The 21,036-nt window shown below is 41.7% G+C and overlaps 1 protein-coding gene across 1 annotated transcript in view; it reads right to left on the reverse strand.

Annotated features, from left to right (window-relative positions):
- Positions 1–18,464: 18,464 nt before the first annotated feature.
- Positions 18,465–21,036, reverse strand: part of psmc6 (proteasome 26S subunit, ATPase 6) — a 44,158-nt gene continuing 41,586 nt past the window's right edge. Inside the window, exons 11-14 of the mRNA XM_012858820.3 lie at positions 19,396–19,516; positions 19,234–19,314; positions 18,906–18,977; positions 18,465–18,819 (exon numbers count right to left, since the gene is read on the reverse strand). Coding sequence (XP_012714274.1) covers positions 18,701–18,819; positions 18,906–18,977; positions 19,234–19,314; positions 19,396–19,516 — 393 coding nt within the window. The 3' untranslated portion in view covers positions 18,465–18,700. The remainder of the gene's footprint in view (positions 18,820–18,905; positions 18,978–19,233; positions 19,315–19,395; positions 19,517–21,036) is intronic.

Genomic DNA, 21,036 nt, shown 5'->3' on the forward strand with positions numbered 1-21,036 from the left:
TAATGTTGTGTGGATTGCAATATTTTGAGCAAAACTGTGCTCTTACCCTGCTAATAGGACCTTCATACTCTGCTCATATTGGTTCAATGTGCAATTATGAAGATTGGCCACCAGGCTGGTCCAATTTAGCCATGAAACCTCCTACACTAAAATGAGAGGTGTTTCAGTTTCATTGTCCAACCCCTGTATATGTACCATCTTCGGGATCTGAAGCTGAACTTGTAAAGTGCAGATAAAATATCAAGGAGATCAATACCTCCCATGAACTTGTTAAATGTTTCAACAATGGCTGGTCTGGGAGCCATTATATGAGTTTTGGATTTGCGATCCCAACGTTTCACATTTACAACAGGTTCATTACCAACAAATATGTACAAGCCCCATATGCTTGTCCATGCCTAGAACCTGTTCTATCTCCCTTTTAGTTTTGTTGATGGACTTGCCCTCCTTTTGAACACTGTAAATGTGCAATTGATCTGCAATCCCCAGGAGCATTTCATCAGTGACAAACTGCTTGAAATACATGTGTGGTGTCATGTCACACCTGTTCTCTCTGCCTTCCTCAACACTTACAATGAGATCAAAAGATCGGGGCTTGATATTGTATTATCCTTCTTTTGTATTCTTTCCTTTTCACATTGATCTTCACTTAATAATTTCTGACTGTGTCCACAGTTGCTGTTTGGACCTCAACTTCCATGCTATCTGGGCTACACTTTGATCCTGACAGTCTTCCTCATCACTGCTCAATGATGATGAGGACTGGAAGTCCAGTCTGCATTGTACATGGCTTTGCTGCAATCCCTCATACTGAGCAAACATGAAGTGACAGCAGAAAGAAAAACTGCCCATTAACGGGAAGGAAAAACCTCCAGCAGAACCGGGCTCAGTATGAACGGTCATCTGCCTTGACCGACTGGGGGTTACAAAAGACAGAGAAGAGACACAACACAGCTGTTTAGAGCATTAAGCTTGGGTCCGAGATGTTCTGAGTTCAACTCCCACAGACTGCCACTCTGGGTCCCTAAGCAAGACCCTTAACCCATGATTGCTCCCCAGGCGCCGCACAGTGGCAGCCCACTGCTCCCCAAGGGGATGGGTTAAGGGTTCCCACAGGTCCTTGAAATCCTTGAAAGTTTGTGAATCTGAAAAAATAAATTCAAGGCCCTTGAAAGTTCTTGAAAACAGCCAAAAAAACACCTTGTCCTTGAAAGTCCTTGAATTTTTTTGTGGGGTTGAAAGTTCACACGGATGACGACTCATGTGTCATTATTTTACTACCACATGATTTTTTTAAATTATGTTGATTCCGCAGACTTTTAATTTGCAAAAGTATGTTCGCTCTTCTTCGTTAATTGGTAGGCTACGGTTTAGGCCTACGTGCGTCCAATAGGTTACATTCACACAGTGTTGCCAACTCAGCGACTTTTTCGCTATATTTAGCGACTTTTCAGAGTCAAAGTCAAAAACTAGCTTAATCAAAGATGAAAGTAAGGGAAAAATCCCATATTAAACAGGTTTCCAGAGTTTCCTTTTTTCACCTCCGGAATATCGCCAAAATTAGAAACATTCTGTCCAGGAGTGATGCTGAAAAACTGGTCCATGCATTTGTTACTTCAAGGCTGGACTATTGTAATTCTTTACTATCAGGAAGTCCACAAAATGCAGTTCAAAGCCTTCAGCTGATCCAAAATGCTGCAGCAAGAGTTCTGATGAAAATCAACAAGAGGGATCATATTTCTCCAATTTTAGCTTCCCTTCATTGGCTTCCTGTTAAATCAAGAATAGAATTTAAAATTCTCCTTCTAACGTATAAAGCCCTTAATAATCAAGCTCCACCATATATCAGAGCTCTGATTACCCCGTATGTTCCTAACAGAGCACTTCGCTCTCAGACTGCAGGTCTGCTGGTGGTTCCTAGAGTCTCTAAAAGTAGAATGGGAGGCAGATCCTTTAGCTATCAGGCTCCTCTCCTGTGGAACCAACTCCCAGTTTTGGTCCGTGAGGCAGACACCCTGTCTACTTTTAAGACTAGGCTTAAAACTTTTCTTTTTGACAAAAATTATAATTAGTGGCTCATGTTACTCTCAGCTACCTTTATAGTTTTACTGCTATAGGCTTAGGCTACTGGAGTATATCAGGATCTAATTTTCTCACTCTATTGAGTTCTACTGTTCTTCAATTATGCATTATATGTTGTCATTTCTGCTTTAACTTTCTGTTCTCTCTCTCTTTTTCTTCATAGTAGGTACACCTGGTCTGGCGTTCTGTTAACTGTGACATCATCCAGAGAAGACGGCTCACCCGCTACTACCATCTAATGTAGAACAGATTACTAGATCAATGTGTGCTTCTGTGCTTTTTTGTCTCTCTTGTTGTGTCTCTGCTCTGTCTTCAGTAACCCCAGTCGGTCGAGGCAGATGACCGTTCATACTGAGCCCGGTTCTGCCGGAGGTTTTTCCTTCCCGCTAATGGGTGGTTTTTCTTCCCACTGTCGCTTCATGCTTGCTCAGTATGAGGGATTGCAGCAAAGCCATGTACAATGCAGATGACTCTTCCTGTGGCTCTACGCTTCCCCAGGAGTGAATGCTGCTTGTCGGGACTTTGATGCAATCAACTGGTTTCCTTATATAGGACATTTTTGACCAATCTGTATAATCTGACCCAATCTGTATAATATGATTGAACTTGACTTTGTAAAGTGCCTTGAGATGACATGTTTCATGATTTGGCGCTATATAAATAAAATTGAATTGAATTGAACAAATTGATATAATTCTGAACATCTCAATGCTGCACTTTTTTCCATAAAATTCCATGAAACGGTAGGCTAATGTACATCTTATATGTAATGTAGTATGGCATAGCCATGTACTGTGGATAAAAATGTAGGCTATGAATATGATCAATATCAATGTAGGCCATAAATTAAGTCCATAACAAGTGCCTTTTTAAAATAAAGTGTAATAATTAAAGGCTACTGTTAGAAGAAATGTGAATGTAATCATTTTCTTTTTATCTTTTTATTAAGGACTGTTCTACTTTTTTAACATCACACAGGCCTAGACAAGGAGTCTCTTGCTATATATGTTAATCTTACACCTCTGTGTGTGCCAACCCCATGTTGTAAAACCCCCCTTGCCTTTTCTTTTGTTTCTTACCCCCATGTTGTGAACTCTTGACTCCGCCTGCCACTTCTTTGATGTCTGATAATAAAGGCAAATGGAGAGAGGTAACCAGCGCAGATGGAGCCGAGACTGTGATGAAAACGGCCTCACATTTCTGGCTCTTCTGCTCTCTGTCTCTTTGAGAAGAGTCTAAAAACTTGTTTGTGTTGGCTTTCTTTCCAGAATCAAAGAGTTATTAAACTTAACTCTATCAGCTTGCGGCGTGACTAGGATCCCAACATATCGACTCGCTGACGAGAGGAGCAACACGCTGAAAACCACTGCAGGTCTGTGGCAAGGACCTGGTGAAAGTCCCGGGAGGTAATTTCCTCGCTGGGACCAGCGTCTCCTTTCGCCAACGAGAAGATTGACGGGATTCCACCGGGGAGAAAACCAAACAAATCAAGTAAGTTTTAAAGCGGCCGGTTAAAGTCCGTCGTTCAGGGTTTAAGTCCCTTGTTACGGGTGATTAAAAATTCCCCGAAAAGTTAATCGAGAGTTTGAGTCTCTTGAAGCTGCCGGTTTGAGTCCGTCGCAGAAGTTAAGGAAAACCAGGTTAAAGTCCTGAAAAGTAGATTAAAAAAGGAAATCCAGGTTAAAGTCCTGAAAATTAGATTTAAAAAAAAAGAAATCCAGGTTAAAGTCCTGAAAATTAGATTAAAAAAAAGAAATCCAGGTTAAAGTCCTGAAAATTAGATTAAAAAAGGAAATCCAGGTTAAAGTCCTGAAAGGTAGATTAAAAAAGGAAATCCAGGTTAAAGTCCTGAAAATTAGATTAAAAAAAAGAAATCCAGGTTAAAGTCCTGAAAATTAGATTAAAAAAAAGAAATCCAGGTTAAAGTCCTGAAAATTAGATTAAAAAAGGAAATCCAGGTTAAAGTCCTGAAAGGTAGGGAAAAAAAGAAATCCAGGTTAAAGTCCTGAAAGGTAGATTAAAAAAGGAAATCCAGGTTAAAGTCCTGAAAATTAGATTAAAAAAAAGAAATCCAGGTTAAAGTCCTGAAAGGTAGGGAAAAAAAGGAAATCCAGGTTAAAGTCCTGAAAATTAGATTAAAAAAAAGAAATCCAGGTTAAAGTCCTGAAAGGTAGGGAAAAAAAGGAAATCCAGGTTAAAGTCCTGAAAATTAGATTAAAAAAAAAGAAATCCAGGTTAAAGTCCTGAAAGGTAGGGAAAAAAAGGAAATCCAGGTTAAAGTCCTGAAAGGTAGATTAAAAAAGGAAATCCAGGTTAAAGTCCTGAAAATTAGATAAAAAAAGAAATCCAGGTTAAAGTCCTGAAAATTAGATTAAAAAAAAGAAATCCAGGTTAAAGTCCTGAAAATTAGATTAAAAAAGGAAATCCAGGTTAAAGTCCTGAAAGGTAGGGAAAAAAAAGAAATCCAGGTTAAAGTCCTCAAAGGTAGATTAAAAAAGGAAATCCAGGTTAAAGTCCTGAAAATTAGATTTAAAAAAAGAAATCCAGGTTAAAGTCCTGAAAATTAGATTAAAAAAAAGAAATCCAGGTTAAAGTCCTGAAAATTAGATTAAAAAAGAAAATCCAGGTTAAAGTCCTGAAAGGTAGGGAAAAAAAAGAAATCCAGGTTAAAGTCCTGAAAGGTAGATTAAAAAAGGAAATCCAGGTTAAAGTCCTGAAAATTAGATTAAAAAAAGGAAATCCAGGTTAAAGTCCTGAATGGTAGATTAAAAAAAGAAATCCAGGTTAAAGTCCTGAAGAGGTAGAAAAAAAAGGAAATCCAGGTTAAAGTCCTGAAAGGTATATAAAAAAAAGGTCCTGGAAATGATATAAACACAACGCAAAAGTGAAATAGGATGGGTTCAAGACAAAGTAGAAAGGGAAATCCCAAAGGGGATGAAAAGTTTATGAATCAGATTGATCCACTTAATTTAAAATACTTAGGGAAGTGGAAGAAAAAGTATAATGTAGATGGTGTGTTGAAAGTGACTAAATGGGAAAACGTTGTGTGTCGGCTAGAAACAAGCGCTAGTGCAAAAACAGGAAAACAAAAACAGGAAAAAATAAAAGAGCTTGAAATTGCACGCTGTTGGTTAAATCAAGCACAAAAAAAGGCAGGTTTCACGAGCAAAAAATAAAGCAGACCGTAGGCAGAGACAGTCCCGACCAGAAGGAGGGAGTTGGGTGACCGATGGAGAGGCATGTCAAAGCCCTACTTCATCACCTATTTGGTCTGCTACAAGTTTAGGCCCTAAACAAAAAAGAACCCGCCAGAACATTACTTCAGTAACGCAAACTATGGTGGCAACTGAAGAAAACAGACCACCACCGTTTAATCTCTCAAACCCCCCCAAGGATGTTTCAAATCTGTACCCAGACCTGGATGGACTGAGTAAATCAGATCATTCGTTATCTACAGACCAGTCCAAAGGATTGTACCCTATGGTGGAGGTCACAAATCCTAACGTAGGAGCTCAGCAACCTCAAACAATCCCAGTTCTCCATCCGTGGTCGTTAGAGGAAACCAGAAAGGCTGTAGAAGGTGTCATTTCTCCACAGGAAGATCCAGAAATATGGACCCAAGACATGGAGGAAATTCATAGCTCATACGGTTTAAATGGAAATGAGTTCGAACAAGCCTTACAGTCGTCAGTGGGAAAACATTGGGAAAAAGTAAGGGCAAATTATACAGGCAGAACCACACAAGGCGGAATATTTGAACATCAAGAACAAATGGGCATCGAACAAAGGCAGAAATGGACAGCTCTAGCAAAAGCAGCACGAGCAGTTTTCCACAGAAGAGCAGATTATGGACACTTGGTGTCCATAAAACAAAAAATAGGGGAAGACATAGACAAGTTCAAAATACGTTTTGAAAAAGAATATAGGTTTCACAGCGGCATCCCTCCCGCTGACGGAGATGAAACACCATATCAGCAACAGCTAAAAAACATGTTGATGGGAGGTTTCCAGCCGCATATCTGCGTGGGTTAAAAAACATTTAGTTACACTGGCAACGTCTAATGTAACCACAGTTATAAAATATGCGCGTCAAAAAAGGGAAACATGCAAAAAAGGGAGTTGGTACATCTGGTGGGTGGGACACACATTTTCTGGGCAGATCATATGTGTGATTCAGAATAAATATTTGCTTTCCAAGCCACCGGACCCTTCAACGGTGTCGAGGACGTTTCCGAGGAGGCAGGGCCGGTCCTAGCGACCGAGGGGGCTTTCAGCCCAAATAAAAAAAAAGAAAAAAAAGAGAAAGAAATAGATGGAGGATGCAGGAATAATTAGACCATGCTCAGTGGGTGCAGAAACAAGTACAGTTACAAGCCATGTTATCTCAGAAGAAGGTAAAAAGATACAGGAATAAAAAAAAAAAACTCTAGCAGACTACATGAGAGAAATGTTGCAGTCTAAAGAAGTGTCCAATGCAAATTTACTGCCAGGAGAATCTTTTTCTCCACAGGATCCACAACCAGTGAGACAAGGAGACTGGGTGTTCGTCAAAGTCATCAGAAGGAAAAAGTAGTGGCACTATTTACTGAAAATAATGACACCCATTATTATTGTTCTTATTATTCTTTGTGTTTTTACTGCTTGTGTAATCCCATGCCTAAAGTCTATGATTGCTAAGACTATGGGAAATGTAATGTTTCAATAGCAAATGCTTTCACAAATGCCTCTTGAAGAAGTACACCCCAGGGTGTCTACAAGTATAAACAAGTTAAATTTAATACTTTTTAAGACCTTTTAATACCACTTCTAAATGAAATTTAAGACCAAACGTACGATGGAAATACAAATCAAAATGACTGTTGAGTTTAAGAACATCGACTAAATGTGTGTAATGCGAAAAGACAAACATGTCATTACAGTCCCATGAACAAATGCTTATAAAATCAAGTAAATATATAAAATACTGTTCCTTCAGAACAAAAATAAATAAAACAGGGGTTGCTGGAGCCTTTTTCCCGATTATAAAATAATTGTAGCCGTCCAGTGGTTTCAGGGGCTTTCGTGCTCTCTTGTCTGTACTGGCCTGCGTGTTTATAAAGCAGCTGTGTCGCGGTACGGAACACTTGTCAGCATTTCCCAGACTCCCTCCGTCCCTTCAGGCTTTTGCTGTGTGGATCTGGCAATCTGATATTATCAACCATCAACTTACTCTTATAACGATCTTGTGATACGTTATCTGAAGAAGAAAAATACGCGGAGAACTCGTCAGTTTCTCTGTTTGCGTCCGCCATTGTGTTCGCCTTTTGCCAACCAGTCCGGCGTGCATGCGCGAAAAACCCGCATCAAAACAATAACAATGAATTGGTCTATAGGCCACCGCTGAGGTGCCGGTGTTATACATTTACATGTAAATTTGCCAAAAAACGCACCCCCTGCTATTTTACTGAAATATACACTTGTAGCTGATTAAACATTTCCTACATGTTTACAAATGTGTTCTAAGCTACCATTATGAATTTCATGAGTCTGGGACAATTTTTAGATTAAAAACATAGGGGGTGCATTTTTTGGCAGCCATTTGCCAAAAAACGCACCCCCTGCTATCTATGAGGGGTTGGCACTTGTATGACTTTATTCCTGTATATCCATCTGTAGTTAGTCAGCAAATGCAAATTCTGGCCGTTAAAACAATGACAGGGCAATTGTTGCTGTTTGATCTGCAGCCCCATTTGGAACTTTTAAACAGGCTTTTGAAGAACTTTGATAATTTGCTGTTGTAATATTATAGAATTTTCAGAATAAAAAGCTAGCAGATGTGCATAATCAAAAACAATTTAATAAATACAAGTATAGAGCATTAAGTATTGTTAGAAAGGTCACGCTATTTTCTGGAAAAATACATTATTGTATGAGTTAAGTTCTTTTCCGCTTTATGCCTCTTTCCTTGTAAGTTTGAAATGTCCCATGCCCCTGAAAGCACCATAGCTTTCTAACAGTCGCGAATGCATCACACTGGTCTATGAACGCTGTGCTGTTTACTGTAGAAGCAGTCTGATCTTCCGTTTAAGACAAAGCTTTGCAGTTTCAAAACTCACGTCGGTTCTCACGGTTTATTGTTGTATGTGAATGACGAGAGACCACAACAAATAAATCAGCCGTACCTCAGATAAAAACTTTAATGGTGTTCATTAAACCCGTACTTTTGTAAACGAATCTGCCAAATAAACACCGTTTTTTTCACACAAGAGGTATATTCAAACGTTTTGATATCACTAATATAAGAACAAGTAACTCCGTTGGTCACATTTTAATCCGTTTTCTTCGTCGATATTCAGCTGTACAGAGCGAGGCGCGCTCCCGCGACAACGGCCGGCCGGCGGGGTTCGCGCACCGCTGCGGTTGCTGTCACGCATTTTCCCAGCCCGTCCACCGGGCGATTCACACAAACTTTTTTGGCGTATGTTGTTCCACAGTTCTACCAGTAAAATGGGCGCCTGGACATCCTCTTGCGATAGTTTAACAGCTGAAAAGTCGGTCATATCGTTGTTTCTGTTGCATGTGTAACGGCTGGTTGCTACGTGCGCTCTCACACCATTTGTCCTACCCCAAAGGCAAGGAGCGTTGCTCATAAGATGGTGACGTCACGTGCGTACCGCGCCAACAGTGCTCGGTCTGTGGCTGATGACGTGTCAAGAGCACACACGAGCCTGCTCAAGAACGCATATTGAGAAACGGCCATCGACAACGCAGCGCATAGGCTACCGGAAAAAAATATTCGACCTAGCAGAACAGATTGCCACGGTGACGTGACACACCAATATTTAAGACCCATGCAAAATTAATTTAAGACAATTTAATACTTTTCAAGGCCTTATTTTGAGGAAAATTGATTTACGACTTTTTAAGACTTTTTAAGGACCCGCGGCCACCCTGACACCCGTATTTTAACTTTTCCCTTGTTAAATGCTTAACAAAATGACAGTTTTATTAAAAATGCAGAACGCAAGAAATGAGTACTTGAAGTAGGTTACGTTAAGCTCCAATTGTAAATAAAAATTAAAACCGCAAGCGGTGATGAGCGGCCCTCGCAGCAAAGCGCCGCTCTGGCCTATTGGCCACCGCTGGGATACGCGCACCGCCGGCCGCCCGCCACCGCAGATGCTGTCACGCATTTTGCCCGCCCGTCCACCGGGCGATTCACACGAACGTGTTCGGCAGCGCTCCCCCACGACTCACAAAAAATCTGGTGCAGATCGCTCGATGCAGCGAGGAGATACAGCCGTTGAATAATGATAATGCATTTGGCCATCGGACCGGACTAAATCGTTCGGCGGGCTGAATTCGGCCCGCGGGCCGTAGCTTTGACACCCCTGGTTTAAACATTAGTATACCAATTTAATCAAAGGTATCTTACTAGCTGTTAATCCAGCTTAATGTGAAAAGTTAACAAAACCATTTTAGTTTTTTAAAGTTACTTGCTATTTCATGTGTCTAAGGGTTTTGTTTCTTGCATTAAGACAGCTTTTATGAAAGTTTAACATCTAAATCGGTGGATACACACCCAAAAGTAATGTAAAAGTAACACTTTAGCAATTGGACTATTGCCAAAGGAACACTTTAGCAATATCGCGGGGGTAGCAGCTTTATAAAGGAGGCCCAAACATTCCTCTCCCCAGCCACTTGGGCCAGCTTCTCTGGGGGAATCCCAAGGCGTTCCCAGGCCAGCCGAGAGACATAGTCCCTCCAGCGTGTCCTGGGTCTTCCCCTGGGCCTCCTCCCGGTGGGACGTGCCCGGAACACCTCTCCAGGGAGGTGTCCAGGAGGCATCCTGACCAGATGCACAAGCCACCTCAACTGGCTCCTCTCGACATGAAGAAGCAGTGGCTCTACTCTGAGTCCTCCCCAGATGACTGAGCTCCTCACCTTATCTCTAAGGGAGAGCTCACATAACCTGACAACAGCCAGCTGCATGTATCGCTCCGCTTAGCTCCACTCACATACATCTGGGACACGGCCATAGGAATTGCCTTTACTGAAGGCTGGGCCTTATCAAAACTCCTTGCATATGATTGGATAAGCCACTTGTCTGTCATCTTTATCGACGTGCTATTTCAACCAGTCACACCGAAGCTAACCCGTGACGCTGATGAGACCGACGCTGAAAAAAAAAAAAAAACTCTTTTTTTTTTTTTTTTTATGTGTTTGCGGCTGTAGTGCAGGGTTTCCCGCAGCGCTATCTTGGCGAGGCGGCCGCGGAAAACGTGTCGTCCACCCCCCCCCGCTCTGCGAGCCGGTCCGCGGAAAACGTGTCGGCCGACCAGCCGCTTTGACGTTTTCCAGTCTGGCTTCCGTGCTCACCACAGTACAGAGACCGCCCTTATCAAGGTGTTTAATGACATCCATAGAAATACAGACTGTGGAAGAACCACACTGCTGGTTCTATTGGACATCAGTGCAGCATTTGATACTGTCGATCACTCCATTCTGTTAGAGCGCCTGGAGAACTGGGTCGGCCTCTGTGGTACAGCTCTCAACTGGTTTAAATCCTACTTAAAGGACAGGGACTTTTTTGTATCAGTAGGTAACTTTACATCGAAGATTACAAAAATCACATGTGGGGTTCCCCAAGGGTCCATCCTGGGTCCCCTCCTTTTCAATATCTACATGCTCCTCTAGCTCAGATCATAAGAAACAACAACATCAGCTACCATAACTATGGAGACGACACACAGCTCTACATCACCATGTCACCAGGTGACTATGAACCTGTTCAAGCACTGAGTAAATGCCTAGAAGAAATCAATACGTAGATGTGCCAAAATTTTCTTCAGTTGAATAAAAACAAAACAGAAGTAATAATTTTTGGACCAATAGAGGAGAGATCAAAGGTTAGCACACAGCTTCAGTCGCTTCAGCTAGGAACCACTGATCAGGCCCGAAATCTTGGAGTAGTAATGGTCTCAGACCTGAACCTCCAAAAGCATCTAAAGACAGTTACAAGGTCAGCTTTCTATCACCTGAAAAACATTTCCAGGATTAAAGGACTAATGTCTCAGCAGGATCTGGAAAAACTAATCCATGCGTTTATATTTGCAACGGTGCAACGGTGTTTTCACAGGCCTGCCTAAAAAGTGGATCAGACAGCTGCAGCTGATCCAGAACGCTGCTGCCCGCGTCCTCACTAAGACTAAGAAAGTAGAGCACATCACCCCAGTTCTAAAGTCCTTCCATGGCTCCCTGTATATCAGAGAATAGACTTTAAAATACTTCTGTTAGTTTATAAATCCCTGAATGGCTTAGCACCTAAATACATCAGACTTGTTATCAGTGTATTAACCATCCAGACCATTAAGGTCTTCTGGCTCTAGCCTACTCTGCATACCTAGAACCAGAACTAAACAAGGAGAAGCAGCATTTAGTTCCTATGCTCCACTGATCTGGAACAAACTACCAGAAAATTGTAAAGGTGCGGAAAGCCTGAGTTCCTTTAAATCAAGATTAAAAACACATTTGTTTTGGATTGCCTTCAACTGTTCTAGTTAACTGAATCACCACTTTTTTGTTCTTTTTTCTATCTACATTTTATCCCTACTTGCTTTTATTCTGTTTTATTTTGCTATATTTTAATCATGTAAAGCACTTTGCATTGTCTTTGTACTGAATTGTGCTATATAAATAAATTTGCCTTGCCTTGCCTTACTGAACAAGACAACTTGGTTTGTGGTTTATTTGTGGTCTCTTGCTGCCACCTGGTGGACAGGTTTGAGCAAATAATGCTGTCAAAAGATTAAAAATATATGGTTTGATGTGACTTCCCCACGCCACCACGCTCCATGGAATCCACTTGGGGCTGGAATCCACAACACACCAATATGTCTTCTGTCTCTTGACACAGTTTCATGTTGATTAGCTCAGAGGGGTAACATAGCGACCGCTTACAACAAAACATGACACTTCCTGTTGTCAGGGGGCGTGGCCTAAGCAATGTCATCATTTGACCATTGAATATTAAAGAAGACCTAGTGGTGATCAACTACTGAAAGTTTGGTGGCTCTGTGAGTTTTTGTGTATCATGGCGAGTAGGTGAACTTTGACCCCTGCCAACGACCCTTCAGCATGCTCAAAAACTCACAGTTTTGATAACTTTTAATTGGCCATGCCTTATGATCAGACTGACCGAGTTTCAAGCCGCTCGCTCAAAATCCCTAGGAGGAGTTCGATCAAATACCAATGCTGTAAACGTCAAAAATCGGATCAATCTAAAATGGCCGACTTCCTGTGATATTTGCACTATGACATTAATTGTAAATTCTGAGCGTCTTGGTGAGCTCTACCACTGTACCAAATCTCATGTCTCTACGATGAAGTAAGTGAATAGAAGAGGGTCCTTTGAAAATTGCTAGGTGGCGCCGTTGAGGCATTTTTCTTTTGATTTTTGTGACGACCTTAAAATACAAAATTTTTAATTCGTCACCATGCATCTGCAAAGTTTGGTGAGTTTTTGAGTATGATAAAGCCCCCAAAAAGCCCCCTCTTTAGGGGGGCAGAATAAAAAAAATAATAATAAGAAACAACACAGAAACAATAGGCCTAATGATTAAAAGGAGGGAATGTTAGAAGAAATGTGAATGTAATCATTTTCTTTTTATCTTTTTATTAAGGACTGTTCTACTTTTTTAACTTCACACAGGCCTAGACAAGGAGTCTCTTGCTATATATGTTAATCTTACACCTCTGTGTGTGCCAACCCCATGTTGTAAAACCCCCCTTGCCTTTTCTTTTGTTTCTTACCCCCATGTTGTGAACCCTTGACTCCGCCTGCCACTTCTTTGATGTCTGCCACTTCTTTCCAGAATCAAAGAGTTATTAAACTTAACTCTATCAGCTACCATTTTGTAGAATATTCTTGTATTTCACTTTTACTTGTCCCCATGTTCTAGTGGGTCCCGTGGAGGCTCTGATATAAAAGAACAAATAATATCAAATTATTAAAATGCAAAAATTCATGCTGTAGAATGTGATAGAAACATCTACCATGGACAGTATTTACGCATTAATTTGTCTGCTGCTTTTTGCCAGCCCTCTCTCCTGGCTTTAGCAGACTTTGAGGTGTTCCCTGTCGTTTTAATTAATGACTCAAATTCGGCATAACCTTCCATTAAAAGCTCGTGTTCTGCTTGGGAGAGAAACTGGGCGTTCTTTGGCCATGCTGAACAGCCAATAGCAGCGTTGCTGATCATTGTTTCTACTATCGATACTAGGGCTGGGCAACGATTAAAATATTTAATCGCGATTAATCGCCCTGATTAATCGCGATTAATCGCATTGTATTTACAAACTCCAAGAATTAATTCAAAAGTAGTGTAAAGAGCACTTTTATTTTAATGTTCTGCTGCCATATGAACAAAAGTGTTGTAACATTTGTAGCACTTATTTTATACTGGATATTTTAACCCATCTATTGAATTTAGTGCACTAATTGATCTTTTCTTCATAAGAGAACAGCAAGCACTGCAGCCAAAATATGGCCTTTTTTGACCTGCTGTATATTAGCCAGTCCCTAAGCTTGATGTATCATGAAACTGTTGACCTTTTGGGTTTTGTGGTTTTTATTTTATTATTACAATTAAATAATAATAATAATAATAATAATAATGTTATGTTCAGTGTTTTTTCGCTAATCCACCTCTTATATATTTCAATCCTTATGTAATTTTGTCTGTGTTGTGTGCACCTGCCTGTTGCTTTAATCCTATAAATTTCCCCGTCGTGGGATAAAAAAAGATTAGCTAATGTTATCTTATCGTAAATAACACTTTTTAATATATGTACTGGGTTCTTTCAAGGTCTTAATTACATGTTATGTGTGGGCTCCAGTAACATCCATCCATCCATCCATCCATCCACTGATCTACCTGGATGTTCCCTGGAGGACTGAAACGCCTCAGTCAGAGACGTCTGTGGGTCTGTCGGGGCAGTGAGAGAAGTTTCGTCTCCTCTCTCCGTTTCTGGGGCTCGACGTTTTCATGTTTTTTCACGTGCTTAGATAAATTTGTTGTGTTTCCACTGAAATGAACCGGCTTTTTACAAAACATACAGCTTGATTTCATTTACGGTATTAAAATAAAGCCAAACGGTGCTACTTCCCCTGTTCATGTTTTTTCGCTGCTGTGGTCTCTCTCAGCTGTTTGTGTGTTAAGTTTGTGTGAGAACTGAGTGGGCGGACCAGGCTGAGCCTGCGTGCTGATTGGCTGGCGCTGCTGAGCCATGTACGAGACGGGAGGGGGAGCGGGAGCGGTGAGGAGAGTGCTGCCCGTGCCATATACACATATATGTATATATTACACAGATAGATATATATGGATTAATAAAATATATATACATATGTAGATGATAGACACAGATAGATAAGACACAATATAGATAGACACACAGTAGATAGACACAAGATTAGAGAGAGAGATGATAGAATGAGATACACGAGATAGATAGACACGAGAGGAGAGAGATGTGTGGTAGAAGGAGAAGAGAGAGCGAGAGAGTCGAGAAGAGAGCGAGAGAGAGAGAAGAGAGAGAGAGATAGAAGAGCGAGAGAGAGAGAGAGAGAGAGAGTAAGAGTAAAGAGAGAGAAGAGCGAGATCGGAGTATAGGAGGAGAGAAGAGAAGAGAGAGAGGAGAGAGAGAGAGAGAGAAGAGAGAGGGAGAGAGAAGAAGAGAGAAGAGAGAGAGAGCTCGAGAGAGAGTATAGAAGAGACGAGAGAGAGAGAGAGAGAGGGAGAAGATAGCTGAGAGAGAGGAAAGAGAGAGAGAGTAGAGAGGAGAGAGAGGAGAATGAGAGAGAGAGAGAAGGAGAGAGGAGAGAGGAGAGAAGAGAGAGAGAGATGAGAGGGAGAGAACGAGAAGATGAGAAGAGAGGAGGAGAGAGAGAGAGAGTAGGAGAGAGAAGAGAGAGAGAGAGAATGAGAGAGAGAGAGAGAGAAGAGAGAAGAGAGAGAGGAGAGAGCGAGAGAGAGGGAGAGAGAGAGGAGAGAGAGAGAGAGAGAGGAGAGAGAGAGAAGCGAGAGGAGAGAGAGGGAGAGAGAGAGAAAGAGAGAGATGTGAGGAGACGAGAGGAGAGATAGAGAGCGATATAGATGAGAGTAGAGAGAGAGGAAGAGGAGAGAGAGAGAGGAGAGAGGAGAGAGAGAGAGAGAATAGAGTGAGAGAAGAGAGAGAGAGAGAGAGAGAGAGAGGAAGAGATAGAGAGAGAGCGAGAGCGAGATGCGAGAGGTAGAGAGAGAGGAGATGAGAGAGAGAGGGAGAAGGAGAAAGAGATGCGAGAGAAGAGGAGAGAGAGCATAGAGTAGAGAGTAAGGAGAGAAGAGGTAGAGAGAGAAGAGATAGAGAGAGAGGGAGAGAGGAGAGAGACGATGAAGAAGAAGAACGCGAGAGAGATGAGAGAGTAGAGAGGAGAGAGAAGGAGAAGAGAGAGAGAGGAGAGAGAGAGATAGAGAGATGAGAGATAGTATAGGGAAGGAGGAGAGAGAGAGAGAGAGATAGAGAGAAGAGGAGAGAAGAGGTAAGAGAGAGAAGAGATAGATAGATAGAGATGTAAGAGAGAAAGTATATATAAGAGAGAGTAAAGTAGATATAAAGAGATAAAAAGAGAGAGTAGAGAGAGAGAAAATATATATAGAGTATATAAAAAATATAATAAAATATATATATATAGATATCATATATAAATCTATTCTATATATATATATATATTATATATATATATATATATATATATATATATATATAGTCAGGGTTCTCTGTGTTGTTCTGCTCTAACTCTACTCCTCAGGTGTGCCTAGTTGGCTGAGGGGGCGTGGCCCACACCTGCAGCTCGTTGCAGGCGGCTTCTTAAGCAGAGCGCTGACAAATGGAAGACGCCAGAGCCTTAAGCAGTCGTGGTACGACGTGGCCTGTGACCCAACTCCTGAAAACCTGCTCGTGAGTTTTTGTCTTTGAACTTTGACTAATTTTGGATCTCCCTGTTTTTGTCAGTTTTTTGGTGCTTGGATGCACTCACCTGTCTTGACGTCTTGTCCGAAGAAACAGCTACAGAATCCTCCTGCTCAGATTTTGCTTTGGCTCACCCCTCATACTCCCTGGATGTTACCCAGCGGGGCCTGAGATTCCCCCTCCCGGATTCTGCTGGCTCTTCTCTCACTCTGGTCAATCCATCTGTCACCCACTGCCGAGGAGGCTCGCTCTGGATCCCACACCAGTAACATCTGCCGCCCTCTGCCAATAGCCGCCTAACACCAACAGAGTAGGATCACAGAGTTCCCTCGGCGCTACTTCTCCCCGGTTAGGTCCGCCCAGCTTTATGGTAAGCAGCGCAGCTTCTAGTAGTTCTCCTGGTTCACCTTTCAGAGTCACTTACTCTCCGTCTCTTTGCTGCTACTCCCGCGACCCCACCCCGAATAAGCAGAAGAAGATAGATGGAGTGACTTTTCTTACTGGAAGAGTAAAGGTATTGAAAATTTGGGACATATATTTGAAGGAACTGAATTTATCATATTTGATAGATTAACTATACAGTATGGTGTTGACAAATTCAATCTATGAAAAAAACGTATTAAAGGTGGCTTACAAATTCCAATAATTGTATTATAGTTCCTTGATCTAAACCCCCAAACCCATTGTCTAAATTATACAGGAGATTGTCTAAACTAGATGATTCAATATCTCTCCCTTTTATGAAACAGGAGGCTGATTCATCAGTCAACATTGAACTAAACTCCTGATCTCAGATGTTTAAGAACTTTCAAAATGACTAGAAACCCAAATTTACAACTAATACAATACAGAATCTTTCATAGAGTATACTATACAGGTCAAAGATTATTCAGGATGGATTTTGCACAATCTAATATCTGTTCACAGTGCACAGGCAATAACCCTGACAATTATAAGTTGGATGATAGCACTTTGAAATGTTTCCATGGCTTTCGCGGCCCTATGTATTGCTAAGAAAACTATCCTCATGAAACGGAAAAGTGAAACAATTCTCAGTATCAATCAGTATAGAGATCTTTTGTTGTATCATTAGTTTTGAGTCAGCATCTGCCTCCACTTCAAATGGATCTCTCTGGGCTCCTTTGATTGGCTCCATCACCTAGTGGGAGTGTTTTTATTTTTGGATGTGTCCTGTGGGGCGTGGTGGCAGATTTATGGGGTGCCTGGGTATTGGTGGTCTGGGAGTGCATCTGGTGAGTCTGGTGCCAGGGTCTGTGGCCCCTGCTGGGGTGGGGCTTTGGGGGCCTTGGGGCTCTCTTTCAGGAGGAGTGAATGCTGCTTGTCAAGACTTGATGCAGTCTGCTGGGTTTCCTTAAGCCGGGCGTACACTGTACGAGTTTTTCAGTCGTGGTACTTATATACATCTCAAACTGTGCGACGGAACCGCGGGGTTTAAAAAGTTCACCGCTCACGATCTGTGCGGCGCGACGCTCGGACGAGACCGGACTGCTCACACTGTACGTCGTGTCCCCTCTGGGACCGCTCGCTGTGGTGGCAGAGGCAGGCGAGCGATGGTAGGTGACAGGGACCCAGAGCAGGGGTTCGAGCCCAGCTCTGGCGAGGCCCGCAGGAGGTACCGGGCGTCGGGGGAACGGAGGGGAGAGAGAGGAGAGCCGAGACGCATTGGCGGCCGCACGGCAGGTCGGCAGGTCGCCTGGCCCGCACGCACCACCCCCCCAGCAAGCCGAGGAATGCCGAAACAGGCGACCAGCGCGTTGCGCGGACCGGACGGCTCGCCCTCCCCAACACCGGCCGGAGGTTGCTTCAGGGACGCCCGCTTCCCTCCCTCCGCTGGCGGGGACGGAGAGGAGGGGAGGGCGCCCCCTCGTAGCTCTGCTTGAACAGCAGGATGCGCTCACGAAAACCTCACGACCGCCGACTGAATTTGAAAAAATGTTTGATTTTCACCGATCGTCCGATTCCTGATCGGGAGGTAGACGTGAAAAGCTAGTCCCCCCTCCTCCCCCCCTCTACGATCAAGCTGAAATTCGGCCCGATTCAAAAAATGCTCGCACGACTGAAGAATCGGCCCGAAAAGGGGAAAAACTCGTACAGTGTACGCCCGGCTTTAGGTAGGAACATTTTTGACCGATCTGTCAGTATGATTTGATAAATTTATAAAGTGCCTTGAGATGGTATGTGTCGTGAATTAGTGCTATATAACTAAAATTTTATAAGAAAACGATCGTTCTACTAGAACGACAATATATAAACTAACAGAACCTTAATTCAGAAAATCTGAACTAGCCCTTTAAAGTCCTGCAATAGCACAAATTGAAAAGCTCAATATTACAAAGAACAATCAAAGAGACTTGAAAAGAGAAACACATAGATACATTTTGTAATAGTATTGTATTTGAAAACTAATTTTACACAATTGGTTTGTAGAAGTACATTAGAATCAGCTGAGCTGAAAAGGTAACAGAAAACAGTTTAATTTCTGAAATTTGTTACAGATAGCATACAATACATTGTTCACTGAGGCAAGTGTTTCTGCCTTTGAAGCAATGAAAACAGCGAGTGAATAAATGAGAAAAACAAAGTCAGAAAAAACACTGTGACCAAAGGCTCAAACAGGTTTGTAGTCCAGCTTGGACTCAAGCTTCTTCGAGTCAGCCACCTTGCGAACAGCTTTCATGAAGTCTTCTTGAGTGACATACTCACGGTCTGACCGGATTGCAAATAGTCCTGAAAAACAAAGTCAACATAAAACTACTGCTAAAGGAGGCAACTATGCCAAGGACACTCAGTTTTGGCAGACAAAGGTAGAATACCTGCTTCAGTGCACACGTTTCTCAGATCAGCGCCATTGAAACCATCAGACAGCTTTACTATGGCCTCAAAATCTGGGAAGAATATAAAATAAAAAAAGACAATCAATGGTAACAGAATGTGTGTGTGCTGGTAGACAAAAAAGATGAAAATGGACTAATTTCATGCAAAAAATTATACAAAAAGTAAAAATAAAAGCAAATACTAAAATAATCAATCTTTAAAACTGATAATACAATGTACACGTTTGTGACATAAACAAACTTTTTTCAATGTTTTAAATAGTTTTACTTAATGTGCAAGTGAGCATAGATGACATTGTGTACCGACCTATTTCACCATGCTTAGTGATGGGACTGGAGTGGATTTTGAGGATGTCTAGTCGAGCCTGTTCATTGGGCAGCTCAATGTCTAACAGGAAAACATACATGTGTTTTACTATGAGGCCACATAAAGCTTTAACAAAGATGAAGAAGTAAAACAAATGCTCACGTATTTTACGATCAAGTCTACCAGGTCGGAGCAGGGCCGGATCCAGAGTGTCCGGTCTGTTGGTGGCCATGATCATCTTGACTCTGTGTAGAGTGTCAAAGCCATCCATCTGGTTCAACAGCTGACAACAAATGAAATAAATCACCTTCTACAGTCATTATAAAATGATTTGCTGATAAATACCTCTCATAAATTAAGATTCAATGGTTTGACAGCAACAGGTAACAAATACATTTACTGGCCAAAAAATTGGAATATCACAAGAAAGTTAAATATTTGTCCCTCATTCCATATTGATTCATCACACATGGTAATATTTCAGGGCTTTATTTTCTGTATATTAAGTGATTATGGTTTACTGCAGGGCCATTCAACATAATAGGGCATTCCTCAAATGATGTCCAATTACTAAATTTAGAACAGTGCCGTGCAAATGCCTTGCGGCCATCTTGTAGTTGTACAAATAGAGCACAAAAGCTTGAATAGTTTAATTGTATGAGTCAAATTGGGAACAGATGTGTTCTGAATATCACCCCCAACATACATATGACAACAACAAAACACCACTGCGTTGGTATCTGTCACAGTGATTGTGACCACATGGAGTTTTTTTTTCACTGATTTTTTTTCAAACCCCGAAGGATTGGCGAGAAATATCAATGTAAGAGATAATGTGATTAGAGACTGGACTGCAATATCGGTTACCATGGAGATCACAGAGAGACACTGGAGGCCAGAGCCTGGCATACTTAGATTGGACAGAATGACTGATTAGGGGAAATGTGTCAGCTAGGACACATCTGGATTAGTCCTGTCCACCAATGTGATGAAAGGAAAACAATTGCTTCGGAGGAAGCAGGAGAGCGAGAGTAGAGAGGAAGAGAAGAAGAGAGAGCGATAGAGAGAGCGATAGATAGATAGAGAGAGAGCGCTTAGCATAATCTCTCCTATATCTCTCGATCTCGTCTCTATCTCCTCTCTCTTCTCGATCTCTCTCTCTCTCTCTCTCTCTCTCTCTCTCTCTCTCTCTCTCTCTCTCTCTCTCTCTCTCTCACATATATGACGGCAGCGTTGTGTAAACAGTACTGAACTAAAGCCTTTCTCTGCCTTTTAGATTAAATATGGTAAATATAATGAATCGTTTTACTCCTACTGAAGTCTACAATACAAACACCACATTATTCAGTAAAAGAACCAAGAGTGACCGCAGCAGGGTCAACAAACAGTAACAGTGTTGGATACGAGCTTGCAACCAGGAGGACTTTACTATGGAATCTGAACAAAGATACCTATATGCTAACTATATTTTAAGGAGCCAAAATTTGAATGTCAACACCTAATACATTCAGTTGCAACATCTGTGCAGGTAGGCTACGCTTATTTGGCTTTTTCTCAGTGGAATGATTTTTATCTGTTTCTTGTAGTTTCATGAAATTGTGAAGCACTTAGAATTGTCTTGTGTATGAATTGTGCTCTATTAATAAATTTCCCTTGCCCGGCCTATAACATAACAGAGATAAAAATAAATTAGATTAATGTAAAAATCACAAAAACACTTGGTGTCAACGGTTTCATGATATCCATCCATCCATTTTCTGACCCGCTTAATCCCTCATGGGGTTGCTGGTGCCTATCTCCAGC

This window comes from Fundulus heteroclitus, chromosome 16 (genome assembly GCF_011125445.2).
Source record: "Fundulus heteroclitus isolate FHET01 chromosome 16, MU-UCD_Fhet_4.1, whole genome shotgun sequence".
In the NCBI taxonomy this organism is placed as follows: Eukaryota; Metazoa; Chordata; class Actinopteri; order Cyprinodontiformes; family Fundulidae; genus Fundulus; species Fundulus heteroclitus.